The following is a 20,564-nucleotide window of genomic DNA, read 5'->3' as shown; positions in this document are numbered from 1 at the left end:
AAATGCAGAAACTAAAGAATGCAAACTAAATGGTAGAAATTCTCGCAGAAGAGAAAAGAACAAAAAAGAAAATAATAGTGCCGGAAGTTTCTGCAAGGTTTTAGATAACCAACCAAAACTAACTACCTTTTAATGAAATTCAAAAATAAAACATTCTGTATTGTTTCCATCAAGATTTGAATACAAGACCAAGGATTATACAAAAGCTTAACCATTGAACCACTGGGCTCATTGTTGACATCAACTGACTGAATTTAACTTATAAGCCAAATGTTCAAGGGTAAGGATTTAAGCAAAATGAAAAAATTTCCAAAAACGAGATTTGAACCTGAAACCTCACACACATACCTAGAACACTTGACCACTGAACCAAACCAATTTACTTGTCAAGAATTTCCAAAGTCTAAACTCAAATCGAGGGATGACCTCTTTTGGTTTCAAAATGGAATTTCTTCTAGGTCGATTTTTGGGATGTTATAGCAACACTTATGACAAGGTCATTGGACGAGCATTTAATGAGTAGCTTTCATAATGATATATAATAGAATGACTTCATGACTAAATAATATTATAATTAATAGACGAAAAGCTAAAACTTAAGTACAAATTATTTAAGCCCTAATTCTATTTTCTAGAAAAAAACACATAATTCTAGTTATAGAGCGAATTAACTTTTCTACTGAAGTTAATAAAGTTTTCATTCTATACAATTAATTTAGCCCACATTCAAAGTAGTTCGTGGTTCATGAATTGTGAGAAAGGTCATTTGGTCGAAAGTCAGGATCGACTTATCCGCCTTGTACAAAGCTCAAGTATAATTTCAATTATTATTTATTGCTATAAATATTGCAATGACTTGATTTAAAAAACTTCTGTTGTGCCTAAAAACATTGTTTTCTAAATCGATTTTTTCCAACATTCTTCGCCTGTCACAGGTAAACTGAACTCCTCTCTATCACCTTCTCCTCCTTAACTTTCTCCTTGTATTAACAATCATAATCCATATATAATATGTGGTTTGGTTAAAGTAAAATTTTAGAGACATTTTTTAATCACACTAGTTCTATTCACAAATATTATGGTGCCTATACATTGAAGACACATTTTACCATTTTGAATTTGTTTGTTGTAAGGAACATTAGTGGGTGCAATTTGAGTGTAATCAAATTGTCTTAGTAGTTTGTACAAAGCTTTCATTAGGGAAAGTTTTAGTAGAGAAAGTTTAATGATTATAATTGTTTGGGACTGAGATTGTAATTAGTGAATGAGGTTGAGCTTAAATCAACTCTTGTACTATGAAATTATAATGAATTATTTTCCAAGCAAAGTCCAGGATTTGGATCCAAATAGCGTGAACAAGGTTACACTAAGTTGCAACTCACCTTAACATCTTACATAGCAATTCAACGCTTTCAATGGGCATCAAAGCGAGACAACAGACGAATTGGGTAAAGATTTTATTATTGAACTGCTAAGCCAAGGAAGACAATTGGATCTTTAGGCTACCCATGCTTGGTAAGTCAAACTACCCGAACTAGAAGGCCCAAGGAAATAAATTAATAAAGATATTCAATGATATGAATGATAGGTATATGGTCACATTCAGCTTACGTGTGCTAATATATTGAAAAAAAAACACCAATTTAACAATATGTGTATTGAAGGTTAAATCTATAATTGAGCAACAGTTTTTTTATTGTTAGTATATAAATTATAACCCTAAGTTTAAGACAATTTAATAAATTTATTTTTTTATTATTACAAAATTTATATGAATTAATTATAAATATAAACATTAATAAAAAATAAATTCAAATTTAATTAATGAAAATTTAATTATTATTAATAAAATTATTATTTAACATAAATAAAATTGAATACATATTTATTATTTAATATGAAATATATTTTTAAGTATTTATGTAGCATATATAATTTAATGTCCTTAATGATCATTGTTTATTCTCACATCACCGTTAAAGTTATTTGATTTCAAACATATATCTGAACATTGATTTTAATCTCAACCTTATAACATTCAATCTCAACGTCACAATAACTAATCTTATATCCATTATTATTTTTAATCTCCCAAGAGACAATTTCAGTGTCCATCCAAAAGAACCTGGGACTGTAATGCTACTATAGAATAAAAGAATTTCAGCTGAACTACTATCAAAGAAATGTTTTCGTTTTTGTAGGATTATATTATTGTGGTATGTCTTCACTATATAATTGTGTTTAATAATTGCTTAAGTGATGCATTTGAAGTGGATGTTGTAACTGAAATATATGCATCTATTAATTAATATAATTTAAATTGCATTCCATTAGTTAATTCAAATAAGAATAATATTTAATCCACAAGTTGCTGTCAATGAAACAAAAACAACCAATTCAGTAGCAAAGTCAATATCTGCAATATTTTCACCTTGTAGGATTACCTCCACAATGCTTGATTAATCCTAAAACAGTGCAGCTTAAAACATAGTTTTGGAGCTGAAAAACTTCCCCACCATCCCTGAATTTAACATCTTTGCAGCTTCTTTAGATTTAAGGCAACTAGGTGGCTTGTATTGGGTAATGGAAGCTCCCTTTGATACATAGAAATCCATGAGTTGATCAAAGGTTCCGTGTTTAACCACCCTTAGTTCTAAACCTGAAATCACCTTTCCTAAGTGATTTATATGTAAAATCAAAGGATTCTTCCACTATACAGCAGCATTGTTCCATTAACTCGGCATCAAGTTTTGGTAAATCATTCCTGCCTTTCATCTTCAGCTCCCAAAATAATACATATCGACTGGCATCAACGAAGTGTCAGCATAGCTACTATATGTGGTTAACATGATGCCGAGTGGTTCAAGGACAAGTTTTGCTTTCATGATTGCTTTCGAAAGGTCTTCTTCAGTTGTTTTGTCCAAATCAATACTCAACACCACATTTTATCGTTCAACAAATTGAAACTGTGGAGATTTATTATAGAATCCGGTCACCTTGAGAACATCTCCGATTCTGTACCGGTATAGACCTGAAAAGGAGGATTACAACACATTTAGGTGCATACAACTTGTAGCTTTGATGCCGAGTTGAAGAAACCTTACCTGTCAAAGTTGTGAAAACAACTTCGTAATATTGATCAAGCTTCACATTCACAAGATCGATCGGTTTGTCAATTGTCCTAGTTTCTTGAGCCTTTCCTCCACCATCTTTATTCACAGGGAGAAATTCAAAGTAGGCCGTATTTGGGAGAAAGGTGTAAGAGACATCAAAGGGCTTGCTTAGTGTTGAAACAAAGACAGCAGCAACCAAACAATGAAACACTAAGAGCATAAGCTCTCGAACAGCAAGCAGAAAAGAAAACAGAACAGAAAACTCAAAAGCAAAAATGTAACTGAATGGAATGCTTTTACTTTTCATTCATTTGAAAATATAAGAGTTACAAAATTAGAATGTCAGTTACCTAAACTTGTAACTGCTCCCACCTATTTTGGCAAGTTGCCAACTAAAGTAATACAAAAGAAAACTGAACAATTTTTAGCCATTACATCCATCAATTCAAATCTTAACAACTCTAAAAGTCTAGTTACATTTAGCTTGGATGGCATTACAAAATGAATAAAAAGTAAACAAAATAATTAATCTACTTCTGGTCCTGCTTGAATGCTGGTCTGCATCATGGCCTTCTGTTGCATTGCAGTCCATGCTCAACACTCCTCCTTGGACTGTAGGCAACAAACACCAATCGAATCTCGTAAGAATTCAAACCTGATTGTGCCAAGAGGCTTTGTCAAAATGTCAGCCAATTGATCTTGTGAACTACAATATGCAAGATTCACATCCTTTGATTGTACTGCCTCTCGAACAAAATAAAATTTGAGCTTAAAGTGCTTCGTTTTGCCATGAAAAACAGCATTCTTAGAGATAGCTATTGCTGATTGATTATCAACCATAATCTCAGTAGGCTCAAATTGTTCCTCATTCAAATCACACAACAATTTTCTAAGCCAAATAGCTTGGCTTACTGCTCCAGCTGCTGCTATGTACTCTGCCTCAGCAGTTGATTGAGGAACTGTTTGTTGCTTTTTAGAGCTCCAACAGAAAGCTCCTGAACCAAGAGAAAAGAGGTAGCCTGAGGTACTCCTCATATCATCAATCGAACCTCCCCAGTCACTGTCTGAGTAGCCAGATAACTTCAGCTGACCTCCTGTCTTGAACATTACTCCAAACTTCAAGGATCCTTTCACATACCTGAGGATTCTCTTTGCAGCCTTTAAATATGATGTGTTGCAGCTATGCATAAAACGAGATAGCAAACTGACCGAATGCATAAGGTCAGGTCTAGTTGCTGTCAAGTATAGCAAACATCCAATTAGACTTCTATACTCTCTTTTATCCACCTTTTCTTCATCTCCATAGCTGCTCAACTTCTGTCCCATGACTAGAGGTGTACTCACTGGCTTGCAATTTTCCATACGAAACTTAGTGAGAATTTTCAAGGAAAATGCATGCTGGTCGATAAAAATGCCTTGATCAGACTGGTCTACTTCCATACCAAGGAAGTAAGTCATGATTCCCAAGTCTATCATGTCAAACATGTCTTGCATATTCTTCTTGAACTCCTGAATCAAATCGACCCTGCTTCCAGTCACTAATAGATCATCCACATATATTGAGACAATCAGCAAAGTCTCATATTTAGACTTCTTTATAAACAAAGTTGGCTCACTCAAACTTTTCTCGAAATTGAGCCTAGTCAGATAAGCATCTATCCTGTTATACCAGGCTCGAGGAGCCTGTTTTAGTCCATAGAGTGCCTTCTTCAGCTTGTAAACCTTGTCCTCATTTCCTTGGACTTTAAATCCATCAGGCTGTTCAACATAAATTTCCTCTTTAAGGAAGCCATTCAGGAAAGCTGACTTGACATCAAGCTGATGGACCTTCCATTGTTTCTGTGCAGCGAAAGCAAATAGAAGCTTTATGGTATCCAGCCTTGCCACTGGAGCAAATGTCTCCTCAAAATCAATGCCAAACTGTTGATTGTACCCTTTCACCACAAGCCTTGCCTTGTGCTTGTTCAGAGAGCCATCTGTATTGAATTTGGTCCTGAAAACCCACTTGACACCTATGACCTTCTTCTGATCAGGTCTGTCTACCAGATCCCAAGTGTCATTCTTATGGATCATGTCGATTTTAGCCTCCATAGCCTTCTTCCAGCTCTTGCTACTTGCAGCTTCTTCATAGCTTGAAGGCTCAACAATGGCCACATTGCATCTTTGGTAGATATCAGCAATAGACCTGGTCCCTCTCACAGGAGCATCATCTACATTGGCATTACTGACTTCATTTTCTGCTAATTCCAGATTGCTGTCAATCTGCTCTTCTTCAAACTGACTTGTGTTAGAGCCATCTAGACTCCAAAACCTTCCTTCATCGAATTTGACATCCCTGCTTACCAAAATCTTCTTGGTTGAAGGATCAAATACTCTGTAGCCCTTCTTGCAGCTACTGTAGCCAACAAATATACCAGGAACTGACCTCTTCTCGAGCTTGGTTCTTCTTTCTGCAGGGACAAGTACAAAACACTTGCAACCAAACACTTTTAAATGGGAAATAGTTGGTTTAAGATCATACCATGCTTCAAAAGGAGTTTTATCATCCACAGCATGTGTTGGCAGCCTATTGAGCAGGTACACTGAGGTGTTGACACCTTCAGCCCAAAAAATGCTTGGAAGCTTGCTTTGAAACAACATACACCTGGTCATGTTCATCACTGTTCTGTTCTTCCTCTCACACACTCCATTTTGCTGAGGAGTGTACACTGTGGTTAACTGATGATGAATCCCAGCCTGCTCACATAGCTTCTGAAATCTTTCAGACAAGTATTCAGAACCATTATCTATCCTCAAGGCCTTAATCCTGCAGCCTGTTTGATTTTCTGCCAATGCCTTGAACTTTCCAAAAACTTCAAACACTTTTGATTTCTGTTTCATGAAATAAACCCAGCAAAATCTGGTCAGATCATCAATAAACAGTATAAAATACTTACTGCCATTCAGTGAAGGGGTCTTCATTGGTCCACAGACATCTGAGTGTACCAACTCAAGTCTTTCTCGAGCCCTCCATGCTTGGTTAGCTGAAAAGGGCAACCTGGCTTGTTTGCCAAGCTAACACACCTCACAAACACCTTCACTTGCACTAACCTTCACCATGTCCTCTGTCATGTTCATTTTGTGCAGCAAATCAAGTGATTTGAGGTTAACATGGCCAAACCTCTTGTGCCAAAGATCAGTATTGTCAACTGAGCTTGTATATGCACTTTTCTCAAGCTGACTCACATCCAGCATAAAACATTTGTCTCCCATAGGTGCTGAGACAATCTCCCTACCATGAGCATCACTTATAACACAAGAATCATTCTTGAAAACTAGTGAAAAGCCTTTCTTGACTAGCTGGCCTACACTGAGTAAATTTTGGTCTATTTCTGGCACATAGAGCACATCAGAAATGATTTTGTTACTTTAACCAGTGTGAATCACCACATCACCTCTACCTTTTGCTTCAATCAAGTTGCCATTGCCTATCCTGACCTTCGAGACATAGCTCCTGTCAAGGTTCTTGAAAAGGCTCTCATCTGCAGCCATGTGGTGTGAGCAGTCACTATCCACAAGCCAACTGCTCTTGCTGTTAGCTGCAAAACATGAAGCTGTAAATACATGCTCCTCCTGAGCTTGGACATCCTCGACAGACTTGGCATGTACTGGTTGTGCTTGTGCCTTCTCATGACTTCTACAGATTTTCTCATGATGACCATACTTCTTACAGCTTTTGCACTGTATATCTGGTCTGGTCCAGCAAAATTTTTCCAGGTGATTGGTCTTCTTGCAGTGAATGCATGGTGGAAACCTCCTTCTACCGGCATCTTTCTTTGATCTTTCCCTCTTTTCAAACCAAGGCTTCTTAGCTTTCTGGCTTGAGCTGGAGCCTTCTCTGACCTTTGCTTGAAAAGCACCTTCAAGACTCTCCTCCTGCCTACTTGCTCTTCTCTGCTCAAGTGCATAGAGTGAGTTAACCAACTCAGACAAAGAAATGGTTGTGAGATCTCTCGAGTCCTCTAATGAGGAGATTTTTGACTCAAACCTTTCAGGTAAGGTGGTAATAACCTTCTCAACAACCCTGCTATCACTGAAATCTTCTCCAAGGAGTCTAATATTATTGACAGTAGCCATAATCCTATCAGAATATTGCTTGATAGTTTCTGACTCCTTCATCTTCAAATTTTCAAACTCCCTTCTAAGGTTGATGACTTGTTGCTGCCTAGTCTTGTCTGATCCCATAAATTCCTCTTTCAGCCTGTCCCATGCCTGCTTGGGAGAGTCACAGGCCATGATACGAGTGAAAATAACATCTGATATTCCATTCTGCAAACAGGCCATAGCTTTGTCTTTCTTGGCTCGTTCCTCACCATGTTGCCTGATCTGAGCAATGGTAGGATTTGCTCTTAATGGTGCTGGCTCGGCATCACTCTCAACTGCACTCCAGAGGTCAAGTGCTTGAAGATATGTCTTCATTTTGACAACCCAAATGTGGTAGTTGTCTCCAGCAAAAACTGGTGATGGAGGAGGAGCAAAACTCATGCTGCTAAGACTGACTTTGAAAACACAAAAAAACTGACTTTGCTTTGAAAAAACTAAAACATAAACAACAGAGGTCCTCAAAGATAGGAGGCTCTGATTACCATTTGTTGAAACAAAGACAGCAGCAACCAAACAATGAAACACTAAGAGCATAAGCTCTCGAACAGCAAGCAGAAAAGAAAACAGAATAGAAAACTCAAAAGCAAAAATGTAACTGAATGGAATGCTTTTACTTTTCATTTCATTTGAAAATATAAGAGTTACAAAATTAGAATGTCAGTTACCTAAACTTGTAACTGCTCCCACCTATTTTGGCAAGTTGCCAACTAAAGTAATACAAAAGAAAGCTGAACAATTTTTAGCCATTACATCCATCAATTCAAATCTTAACAACTCTAAAAGTCTAGTTACATTTAGCTTGGATGGCATTACAAAATGAACAAAAAGTAAACAAAATAATTAAGCTACTTCTCGTCCTGCTTGAATGCTGGTCTGCATCATGGCCTTCTGTTGCATTGCAGTCCATGCTCAACACTTAGGGGTTTTAAATTGATCCCGAAGCAAGCTTCCGAAGAACTATAATTTGGTGAAACTAAAGAGATCCCTCCTCCATAAAATTCAAGGAATATATTGCCTCATGCTACCTGTACAGATAGAACTAATATATTTGATTTTAGGCCAAAGTTTCTTAATGATCCCTTCCCATGATTTATCTTCACATATTTGTTGAATCAAATCAGTCATTTCAGGGTTTGGCCTAGTAAGGATCAATGACATAGCATTTCTGCAACCAGCATCAGTAATCTAATCACTGAGATAACCTGTTCTAATGTTGGAACATAATTCTTTCCAATAATCATCTAAGAATTTGATGCTCATTGGCAAAACTGATGCAAAGCTTGAACCCATACGTACGACCTCATCGCGCTGTAGTAAACCAGTAAGCAATTGGCAGAACATACTTTGCTCGTTGTCCAAACATAAGATGGTCTCAATAGAACTTGCGCAAAACTTCGCCAGGCCCGTTTTGAAGCTTTTGGTCTTGAAATAGAATGTTGTGTATAGTGATGCCACTAATCCAGATGGAGTTTCCATCTCTGGTTTGATAAAATATAGGTACAATGATTTTCCTTCGTCCGAGCCATTAAAACATCTGCCTAGAAAAAGGAAAAGAAACATTAATTAGTTGTTTGTTTGATTACGTGTATTATGATTGTGGATCTAATAGTTATTGCATCGAATAGCAAATTACGACCGCTATCGGAACTTCACTGTAATGACAGCTATTTAAATGTACTTATCTTTTTATCACGAGGTCAGCCAGAAGAGGTTCATTCATCCTTTTCTCAAAACTTTCAGCTGTCATAGGTATCAATTTCGGCTGCCCCTCAGAAGTACCAGTGCTTTGGATGAACTGGGTGATGCGATAAGCCAAAAGGATCGATGGGGTCTCTCCGTTAGCAATCCGATCGATGTAAGGCTTGATATCTTCGTAAGTAATAATGGGGACATTTGTTTTGAAGCTTTGCTTGTCCGCTTGGCCATTGGGGAAGAATCTGCTTAGATATTCTGTTCCTGCATTGCTCTTCAGTATCTCCTCCATCACTTGTTCTTGTAGTTTATGAGTATTGCTGGTTAAATCTTCCAAAATGTTCATGACATTTTCATATATTTCCTTTATGTCTGTCTCACCATCCATCACAGTTATGGGGAGAGTGAGAAGAACAAAGAAGAAACGGGAGAGGAAAGCTTGAAGGAATTGAAAAAAGAAAATTTAAGAACAAATTAATTTGTTTCGTACTTGTAATAGATCTAGATTGCGTCCATCAAAAGTAAGCTGCCTTTCCACTGTTTTCTATAAGCATTTTTAAAAAAAAAAATTGTATATAACATATACATATAAAAACAATACTCTTAAAATAATGTAATATACTTTATAAAATAAAAATATTTTAATCATTATTGAGTTGTGCCTATTAAAATGTGAAATCAACTTACTTAAAAGTTTATAATATATAATATAGACTGATTATAATTATAAGACCATTAATGCACATTTAATTGATTCATATTATTTATATATAAAATATTTACAAAGAATTGAATAATTTCATTTTGAATTTTTAAGAAAAATAAAATAATGAAATTTAATATTTTAATAATCTTTTTTTAACCTTTTTATTTAAAAACAATATACTATTTTTAAATATAATAAAAATATTTCTTTAATATTCTTCATGTCTATTTTATGTTTTGTATTCAAAGTTCGTGACTATTCTTTTAAAAATATAATATGTCTTACTATTGTACACTAAAACTTATTAATAATATATAATTTTATATTAATACTTATATATTTAAATTTAAATAAAATTTTAAAATATTTAATTTAAATTTATATCAAATTTAAATTTAAAATCTAAAAATCTTTATTCAAATTTGAGTCCGAGAATGCATAATATATGTCCCATTGGCATGGGAGAAGTATTAAAAGAATTATTTATGGGTTATTACCTCTCAATCTTAATCCAAGTTTGTTAGGATTTCGACTCGATTGAGCAACGAACAAGAAAATAGCGAAATAAATTGAGAAATTGAACACACAAATTTAACGTGGAAAAACCCCTCCAAAGAGGATAAAAAACCACGGGCAAAGATAATTTTACTATAATGAAAAAAGAACGAAGAGTACAAAAAGATGGTGATAAAAACTAAACCCCGAAAACCCGAAAACAAAGAACCCACAAAACGTAAACACAAAATTCTCTAAATGTGTTATGAGTTCTAATCTCTAATGGGTGTATATTCTAAGGTTATAAAAGAGCCTATTTATAGGCTAAATTCATAGATCAAATAATAATAAAAATAATCTAAACTAATCAGTGTTTGATTGAAACAAGTAAACAGAGTTTAACTGAAAGATTATTTTTCAAATTTGATTGAAAATAGGAGTCATATTTAACAAATCTCCACCTTGACTCATATTTTCACAACGCCATCTTTGCCAAAGCCCGCCACGAGCCTATCTTGAACTATGCAGGGAATTAACTGAGTCGAATTTGTGCTTAGAAACTGGAAGACTTCTAGCCTTCGACTTGTACACTGCCAAATCAAAACTAACCCGGGTTTGATTTTCACGAACACAGTGCCCTAACTTTTCAAAACCTGCATCCAAAAGAGAATCTCTCTTCAACGAAACGGTCATACCTTTTTCCCTTCTATGACCAAGTTGCCTCCGCTCCAAACGAGTTGACTTCGACTCTGTAACAGACAAGGGACTTCCGATTTCATCGGTCACTGTAAAACCTTCCAGAATATAAAGACTGCCGGTTCTTTTACTTTTTAACAAAACAAGAGCTCTACGAGATACTTTAATGCCGCTCGACTTGATGTTGATTCTGCATCCTTTCAAGTCTAAAATACTCAAAGAGATGAGATTCTTTCGTAAATCAGGTACATACCTGACATCTGAGAGTGTCCTAATTGTCCCATCGTGCATCTTAATTTTAATAGTACCAATACCAATTACCTTACTAGATGAATCGTTTCCCATGCGTACAACTCCACCTTCAACTGAACTGTATGTGGAGAACCATTCTCTATTGGGACACATATGGAAAGAACATCTTGAATCTAGGATCCACTCGGACATGAGCTTGGAGTTATCGCTCATTGAAACTAATAAGAAATCATCACCATTTTCATCGGCCAAATTAGAACCAGCTACATCTTCCTCGTTACTCTCAGCAGCTCTTTTATTTCGCAGTTTATAACAATCTGCTTTGATGTGACCTAACTTTTTACAATAGCGACACCTTTTGTCTCGTTTCTTTGATGCTACCAAAACGGAAGCTTGCCTATCTGCTTTGCTATCCAAATGAAGGTCATTTTCGAGTTTGTCTCTACTCAACAAATGACCCTTCACATCTTCAAACGACAGTTTGTCTCTGCCATAAATCAGGGTCTTCCTGAAAGACTTGTATGAAGGGGGTAAAGAGCACAATAATAGCATAGCTTGATCTTCATCATCAATATGAACCTCAACGTTCTTTAAGTTATTTAAAAGAGCAATGAATTGACTGCTGTGATCTCTAAGAAGCTCACATTCGTTCATGCAAAACGTAAATAGACGTTGTTTCAACACTAAACGGTTAGCCAGAGACTTAGTCGCATAAAGAGTTTCTAACCTTTTCCACAAGGCGGATGAGGTTTCTTCATCAATACCTCCTACAATACCATATTCGCGAGGCACAGCTGGATTGCAGACAAAGCCTTTTCATCAAGCTCTTCCCATTCTGTTTTATTTAGATTCTTAGGTTTTTTCCCGGTAACAACCTTTTTCAAGCTTGATTGAACTAAAATTGCCATCATCTGAACTTGCCACAGATTGAAAATTGTCTCACCATCGAACTTCTCAATTTCAAACCATGTTGTTGCCATCTCTGAAGGGGCTGATCTATGAAAATTGAACTAGCTCTGATACCACTTCTTAGGATTTCGACCTGATTGAGCAACGAACAAGAAAATAGCAGAATAAATTGAAAAATTGAACACACAAATTTAACGTGGAAAAACCCCTCCAAAGAGGATAAAAAACCATGGGCAAAGATAATTTTACTATAATGGCAAAAGAACGTAGAGCACAAAAAGATAGAGATAAAAATTAAACCCCGAAAACCCGAAAACAAAGAACTCACAAAACGTAAACACAAAATTCTCTAAATGTGTTATGAGTTCTAATCTCTAATGGGTGTATATTCTAATGTTATAAAAGAGCCTATTTATAGGCTAAATTCATAGATCAAATAATAATAAAATAATCTAAACTAATCAGTGTTTGATTAAAACAAGTAAACAGAGTTTAACTGAAAGATTATTTTTTAAATTTGACTGAAAATAGGAGTCATATTTAACAAAGTTGAAATAAACTATGATGCAAATTAATCATTGTATTTTGTACTTGTTCTGAACAAACTTATATTATATTCTTTCAATGATTGCTTCTTACGTGGCCTTCCCTCCATCACTTGGTTAATGGCAATCAAGTAAGGTTACTCAAAAATATTAGTAAAAAGAGCCAGAGAACCCAGCCATCCCCAAATTATTAATTTGTATAAAAGATTTAATTAAAAGAATATAAACTTCCTTAAATTAAAATAATAAACAAAGTCCACAGCTAACCAATCATTATCTGTAATTAGGTATTTATTTTTTCTCATCAACCATTCTTTCTTTCTTATCACCTAACATGTGCAAAAAAAACCTAGAAATTAATGTTATTTTCTTGCTTAAATCTTTTTTTTATTTTGTCCCCTTTTTCTATATTGTTTGTCCCAAATGTCTTTTTAAAACCTAGAAAGAAACTCCAGATTAACAAATTTATAAACCCAGAAAAAAACAAATTTATAAACCCAAAAAAAATGGTTGGGTTGAAGATACTAACTTTGACAGCTTTACTTTTTACTATAAAGATAATACCAGTTTTAGACTCTAGTCTTCCCATGTCTTTATCATTTCTAGCTCAAGCATTGAAGAGATTGCAAGTCAATATCGTAGCATTTGATATTTCCAACTTTGTCAATTGAACGGAAGAAAGACCAAAGTGGAAGATATTATTGAAAGTCATTTAAGGTACACAAATCCTAAAAATATTTTTATATTTACTTTTATTTTAAAATTTAATAATTTTAAGATATTTTTATAATTAGGACTAAAATGATAAATCTTGTAAACATTGAAGAATAAATTTGTTGAAATTTTTAGATTTAAGATCAAATTTATAGAAAACATAAATATTGGAGGGTTAAATTTTTTATTAGGCCAATAAAATAAGGCCCACATTAGACTTCTATTAAGTAACTAATGAAAGAGTAACTAAAATATTTAATTTCGAAAAGTTGAGTGATTAAAACGAAAAAAATTAATAGTTGAATAACTAAAATAAAACAAACTAAACTTTATTTTATCCTTACAATTAATTTTTTTCAAAACTAAATGACTAATCCTCATTTAATTAGCATAAATATATATTTTTGAAATTATAAAAATATATTATTTAATAAATTAAAAACTATATAAAACTCATGTGCAATATATGTGACATTAGAACTAGCTAGTACATTTCAACTCATACGCTTCTTCATTAAATTAATTAGATTGGCTTGATTTTTTCTAATAATATTGATTTTGTTAATATTTTATTTCGGATATCCTGGCAAAGTTGTAATCTTCAATATGGTAACCTTCAATGAAATTGTAAGGTTTTTATATTGTAATTAAGTATTTATTTATTCTTTTTAACTTAAGGGATTGTATCCTATTGAGTGCATGAGTATTATTGTTAATGTAAGAGCATGTGGGTTTAAGTGCATTAAAATGCATTATCTTCTTATTTATGGGTTCAAAAGACATTATTGGTAGTTCTAAGTGTTATCTTAAAAAGAGCCATCCTAACCTGTAATGGATTTGGAAGGTACTGTTAGTAGGTTTAAATATTATTATTATTTTTTAGTTTGTATTGATATTTATCTTTCTTTCATTATTTCATAAAATATTTAATTATTTATTATTAAATAATATTGGGAATCAGTACATAAACTACTTGCCATATTAAATAGGCACTAAAAGACCCTTTTATTCCTTTTAAGTTTTGATCCAGCTCAGTGTCGAAATAGTTTGAGTCTAATGTAGCCATCGGATAAAAAAGAAAAACTCAAACGTACTAATATTAAGAGAGAAAAAATAATATATAATGGCATAAATTCAGAAACAGTAGATTCGGTGAATTATCTTTTCATGAAAAGATCCTTTGTCAAGTCCATGCCTGCAATTTCAGCTTGTAAGATTACCTCCACAATGTTTGATTAATCCTCAAACAATGCAGCTTAAGACATTGTTTTGGGGCTGAAAAACTTCCCCACCATCCCTGGATTCAATATCTTTATGGCTTCCTCAGATTTAAGCCAACAAGGTGGCTTGTATTGGGAAATGGAAGCTCCCTTTGATGTATAGAAATCCATGAGTTCATCAAAGCTTCCATGTTTAACCACCCTTAGCTCTAAAGCTGAAATTGCACCATCTTTCCTAAATAATTTATACGTAAAATCAACGGATTCTTCCACTATACAGCAGCATTGATCCATTACCCTGGCATCAAGTTTTGGTAAATCATTGCTGCCTTTCATCTTCAGCTCCCAAAATAATACATATCGACCCGGTGTCGACGAGGTGTCGGAATAGCTACTGTATGCAGTCAACATGATGCCAAATGGTTCGAGGATGAGTTTTGCATTCGTGATTGCTTTCGAAAGGTCTTCTTCAGTTGTTTTGTCTCCATCTATACTCAAAACCACATTCTGTCGTTCTACAAATTAAAACTGTGGAGATTTACTATAGAATCCGGTCACCTTCAGAACATCTCCGACCCTGTACCGATATAGACCTGAAAAAGATGATTACAACACATTTAGGTGCGCAGAAGAGGTAGTCAATGTGAGACTTTTAACTGTGTCTCTTGATGTAACCGACGTATAGCTTTGATGCCGAGTAAAAGAAACCTACCTGCCAAAGTTGTGACAACAACTTCGGAGTATTGACCAAGCTTCACATTCTCAAGATCGACCGGTTTGTCTATAGTCCTAGTTTCTTGAGCCTTTCCTCCACCATATTTGTTCACAGGGAGAAATTCGAAGTAGGCCGTATTTGGGAGAAAGGTGTAAGAAACGTCAAAGGGATTGCTTAGGGGTTTCATATTGATCCCGAAACAAGCTTCCGAAGAAACATAACTTGGTGAAACTAAAGGGATCCCTCCTCCATAAAGTTCAAGTAATGGAATATATTGGCTCATGCTACCTGTACAGATTGAACTAATATACTTGATTTTAGGCCAAAGTTTCTTAAAGACCCCTTCCCAAGATTTATCTTCACATATTTGTTGAATCAAATCAGCCAATTCAGGGTTTGGCCCAGTAAGGATCAATGACATGGCATTTTTGCAACCAGGGTCAATAATCCAATCCCTGAGGTAACCTGTTCTAATGTTACAACATAATTCTCTCCAATAATCTTCTAAGAACTTGATGGTCCTTGCCAAAACCGATGCAAAGATCGAACCGAGCCGTACGACCTCATATCGCTGTAGTAAACCGGTAAGCAGTTGGAAGAACATAATTTGCTTGTTGTCCAAACATAAGATGGTCTCAATAGGACTTATGCAAAACTTAGCCAGGCTATTTTTGAAGGTATTGGTCTTGGAATAGAATGTTGAGTAGGTTGATGCCACTAATCCAGATGGAGTTTTCATATCTGGTTTGCTAAAATATAGGTAGAATGATTTGCCTTCATCTAAGTCACTAAAACATCTACCAAGAGAAAGGAAAAAAACAGTAATTAGTTTGTTTGATTATGTGTATCGTGATTGCGGATATGGTAGTAATTGCTACGAATATTGAAGGGACAAAAACACATGAAGTAAAGATCTTAGCATCGAATTACGATTGCTATTGATACTTCACTGTAATTACGGATAATGAAATGTACTTACTTTTTCACCACAATGTCAGCCAGAAGACGATGATACTTCCCTTCCTCAAAACTCTCAATTGTGATAGGTATTAACTTCTGCTGCCCCCCAGAAGTACCAGCGCTGTATCCAAAATTAATGGATTATTTTGAAAGGGAAAAAGGTTTAATTTTGAATTTCCTCCCTCTACTTCACAAAAATCAGGTACTCTATTTTAATTTTCCAGAATTTGATTATATATACCTTCGGATGAACTGGGTGATGAGATCAGCAAAAAGGATCGACGAGGTCTCTCCATTGGCAATCCGATCTATGTAAGGCTTGATATCTTCATAAGTAACGATGGGAACATTTGTTTTGAAGCTTTGCTTGTCTGCTTGGTCACTGGAGAAGAATCTGGATAGATATTCTGTTCCTGCATTTCTCTTTAATTAGTATCTCCTCCAACATTTGTTCTTGTAGTTCATGAGCATTGTTGGTTAAATGTTCCAATATTTTCATGCCATTTTCATATATTTCCTTTATTTCTATAACAATTTTTTTTTTGGGAAGGGTATTTAGTCCTCAATACTTACACATTCTATCAATTTGATCATCAAATACATATAATTAAATATAAATTATATATTATGAAAAATATAAAATCTAAAATTATTTTTATATATTTATTTATATAATATTATATGTGTTTATATTTAATTATAATTATAAGGCTCAAATATGCATTTATCGCCTCTTCCAAACTTGACATCTCACAAGTTGGTATTTATAATTTTTTTTTTGTTTCAAGTTAGTACCCAAATTTTCAATACGTTAAGGTTTTTGTTTTTTTTTTGTAACAATGTTAAATATAGGACATATGATACTCTTAGGTCGTGACACGTGGCATTGATATGTCATAATCTATTTTGTTTATAATTTTTTTAAATTTAAAAGAAAATATATAAAATATATATGAATGTCTTAAAATATAAAAGAAATTATAAATTATAAAAAATATATGTATCTAAAAAATAAAAAATATTACAACAAAAAAAAATCTAAAATTCAAGTTAGAAAAATCGAAAACTTAGAAAATTTACATATTTTTTCTTAATAAATTGCAAAGAAATTAGATGAAGATAAATTTTACAATAAATTTTATGCTTAGAGATGGGTTTAGATTATTATACGGTTCTTCAAGTTGACAAGAATGCAAAAGATGATAATTTGAAAAAGCTAATAGGATACTTTTTCATTTTTATATTTTCTTCAAGTTATCAATGAAGCTGTTGAATTCCTTTGACCCATTCATCAACCCTACACAATTGCTTCTTTCGCTTCTATTCCTCACTACATTGAAATCGCCACCAATGATCCATGAACAAGTAAACGAATTCTTTAAGGCTAAGAGATTCGCCCATAATATATTTTGCTCCGAAATTGTATTAGGTGCATAAACGTTAATCAGCACTACTTCTATTCCTTTAGCCAACCATTTCCCTACTACTACTATAAACCTTTCTTCACAGAGATCTTTATCCACTTGAAAATTACCTCTATCCCAAATCGTAACCATACCTCCGAACGCCTGTTAGCTACCGAAAATCTATAATTAAAGTTATTGTTAATCCGTATTTTCCTTATTATGTCAATAGTAATTGTTTTTTACTTTCATTTCCTAAATAAAGCACATATTCGCCTTAGCCTTGCATAAAACTCTTCTAACATATGATATCTTAGCTTCCGAGCCCATACCTCTAATGTTCCAAGATACGATTCTCATACCTACTCGTCCCACTACAAAGCTACTAAAATGACCAAGATGACCCATACAAAAACCGCACCTGTTTAGATTCTGTACAGCCTTTGAATTCCTTCGTTCCCTTATGCTACAGCCCTTCCAACCTTAATATTTCATCTTCAATTTCACGTTCGTCCCCTCTTATGCTAAATCCCAACTTTTTTTTCCAACATCCCAAGCTTTCTTCGCTTCCCCGAGGATCAATTTTCTTCTATTGTTGATGTCTGAATTGGAAAGAGAAGCATTTACAACCGCCTCCTCTCTCTCTGATGTTCCTTTCCCTTTTTCTCTCCTTAATGCCCAATCTCTTTTCTTTTTCTCCGTTACTATGAGGATACAATCCTGAATTTTACACATGGAACAATTTTTTCTATTCCGTGTTTTTTTCTTCTTCTTTATTTGATTTGGTAAATCCTCGCCTAATTTTACCCTATCTTCTCTATTCTCTTCTCCCAAATCCATTTTCTCGAATTGATCAATTGAAAGATTTAATCTTGGGCTCCCTTTCGCTTTCAATGTGTGGGTCTCTGAAAGTCTAGACCTGTGTTCGCTCCATTTACGCTTCGGATTTCCTGCCCCCAGCCTTATCCTGCATGTTTAAATTGATAGCTACTTGTGTCACGGGGCTAGATCTTTCGTCTCGTGATTCGTGAGGCCTTAAGCGATCCGTTCGTCCAAACTCGCCTAAGTCAACCTTTACTCAAGTAATGATTCTTTTAGAACTCCTCCAAGGCACCAATTTATATAACAAAAGCAAACTATGCCAAAAGAAGCCACAAAGAACAACCGAAAGCCACAGAAAAGAACGGACACAAGGTGTTTGAGTAAATGCTCTCAGAATTCTATTACTCTTAAGAATTCAAGTTACATTGGATAGAATGAGTACAAATGAGGGGAGTCTCTCTATTTATAGTTGAGCTCCCTAAAAATCAACGGTTAAGATTACAATACATAGACAGACGAGATTCATCTTATCCTTTAAATCATGGGATTTACAAGATATGCCATATCAAATCTAATCTAATTTTTACAAGATAGGATTCCATATATCTTCTAAGATTAGTTACCAAAATAGCCTAAGTTGTCATATCTTCATTATCGAGCCAACTAGGCTTCAATCTGACAGGCCTCTCCAACAATTTACCGAATCGGGCCAGTTCTTGTAGGCCAAATGATCCCCATTTACGCAATAGACCTCCATCGGATACATTTGGTGTGATGGTCACGGGCTTTGAATTACAGCCCATGACACTAGGCCCATATTAATAACATCTTCTCTAACCTAATAACAACATCTATTATCTTCCTCTTCCCCCACATTGTTGCTAGCCCCAAACCCATACAATTGTTCCTCTTCCCCATTTGCTTCATTTTCCCACGTTCTCTGACGTCCATCATCATCATTTTCTTTCTCGAGGAATATTACATTAATTACTTCGTCAACCCTATTTATTCTCCCCTCTGATGATTTTTTTAGCCTCGTTCTTAGCACCGATCCCGACTTAACTACAGTCTCATCCTCATTTTCTTATTTTGATTCCATCCTCACCCTTTCCCTCTCTCTACTTCTCCCTTCGGTATCATCAAGCGATTCTGACAATCCCATCTCCTTCACTCTAATAAAAAATCTCACTTGCCCAACTTTATTAATCATTAATCTAGTTTACTAGTTAATTAATTTCATTAACTAAAAGCAAGTGGATTTTCGTGAATTTTTACTATTTCAATTCAATTTAATGGTTAGATAAGCATTTAGGACTTTTAGATTATTGCTAACTAGGTCCTTAAGTACTTTCTAAATTAAAACTCAACAACATTGGACATTTATAATTTAGTCCATGAGCAGTAATTAATTATTTTTCGGTTAAATTTCTTAACCGATCTTCAATATATTTTCACAATAACTTCTTTAAACTTTATATGTCATCCTCATAGACTCGGTTTATGCAAATACGGTTTCAAAACTGCATTTTTCGACAACACTTAAAATTAGGTCGCTACAGTAAGATACTAGCAATCTATTACAATTCAACCCTTCAGTAATAGCAACTATAAAATAGTAGAAGCAATATGCTAATAAAGACCAATGTAAAATGACAGTTGGAGCTTCATTCTTAAAAGAAGTAGTCAAATCAATCTCGATCAATTATCCACAATCCGAGGGGTTTAATTGTTTGATCTGAACAAATCCAATCTCCAAAACTAATTGCTTGAAATGGATTAGTCTTCAAAGTTGAGCTTTCGTACATTCAAAATATCAGCACAATTCAAAGTTCAAAGATTTTGTTTCAATAAATTTCCAACTCAAAATATGACAAGTTAATGAACTGTCACAGGGATGATAGAAGTGGCCACTTTGATTGGCACTTAGCAGGACAATTCAAAAACTTAATATAGAGATTAAATTGGTTCTTTTTAATAGTATAGGATTAAATTGATCTATTTAATAATAAAAGAACTAATTTGACCTAATTCCTATAATACAAGAACCTCTAGATACTTTAACCTAGTTTAAATAAAAGAAAATAAGAATAAATTATATTAGGATGATCCTAAAATATATAGTTTTTAGACACCAATAATAAAATGTCACGTCATCAACATTTAAAAGTGTAAAAGTTAT

At 34.3% G+C, this 20,564-nt stretch overlaps 1 protein-coding gene across 1 annotated transcript; it reads right to left on the bottom strand.

The window, feature by feature from the left end:
- Nucleotides 1-14,521: 14,521 nt before the first annotated feature.
- On the bottom strand, nucleotides 14,522-18,298 carry LOC107960450 (indole-3-acetic acid-amido synthetase GH3.17-like). The gene is made up of 6 exons (XM_041082194.1): nucleotides 18,100-18,298; nucleotides 16,402-16,573; nucleotides 16,180-16,281; nucleotides 15,198-15,997; nucleotides 15,028-15,078; nucleotides 14,522-14,973 (listed from the first exon to the last, which is right to left on the bottom strand). Exons 1-6 carry the CDS (start codon nucleotides 18,296-18,298, stop codon nucleotides 14,522-14,524), a joined length of 1,776 nt encoding a protein of 591 aa, XP_040938128.1.
- Between the last annotated feature and the right edge of the window lie 2,266 nt (nucleotides 18,299-20,564).

The sequence above is a fragment of the Gossypium hirsutum genome, chromosome A11 (assembly GCF_007990345.1).
Source record: "Gossypium hirsutum isolate 1008001.06 chromosome A11, Gossypium_hirsutum_v2.1, whole genome shotgun sequence".
NCBI classification, from domain to species: domain Eukaryota; kingdom Viridiplantae; phylum Streptophyta; class Magnoliopsida; order Malvales; family Malvaceae; genus Gossypium; species Gossypium hirsutum.
The sequence above is the reverse complement of the archived record's forward strand: the minus strand, read 5'-3'. Positions and strand labels throughout refer to the sequence as shown.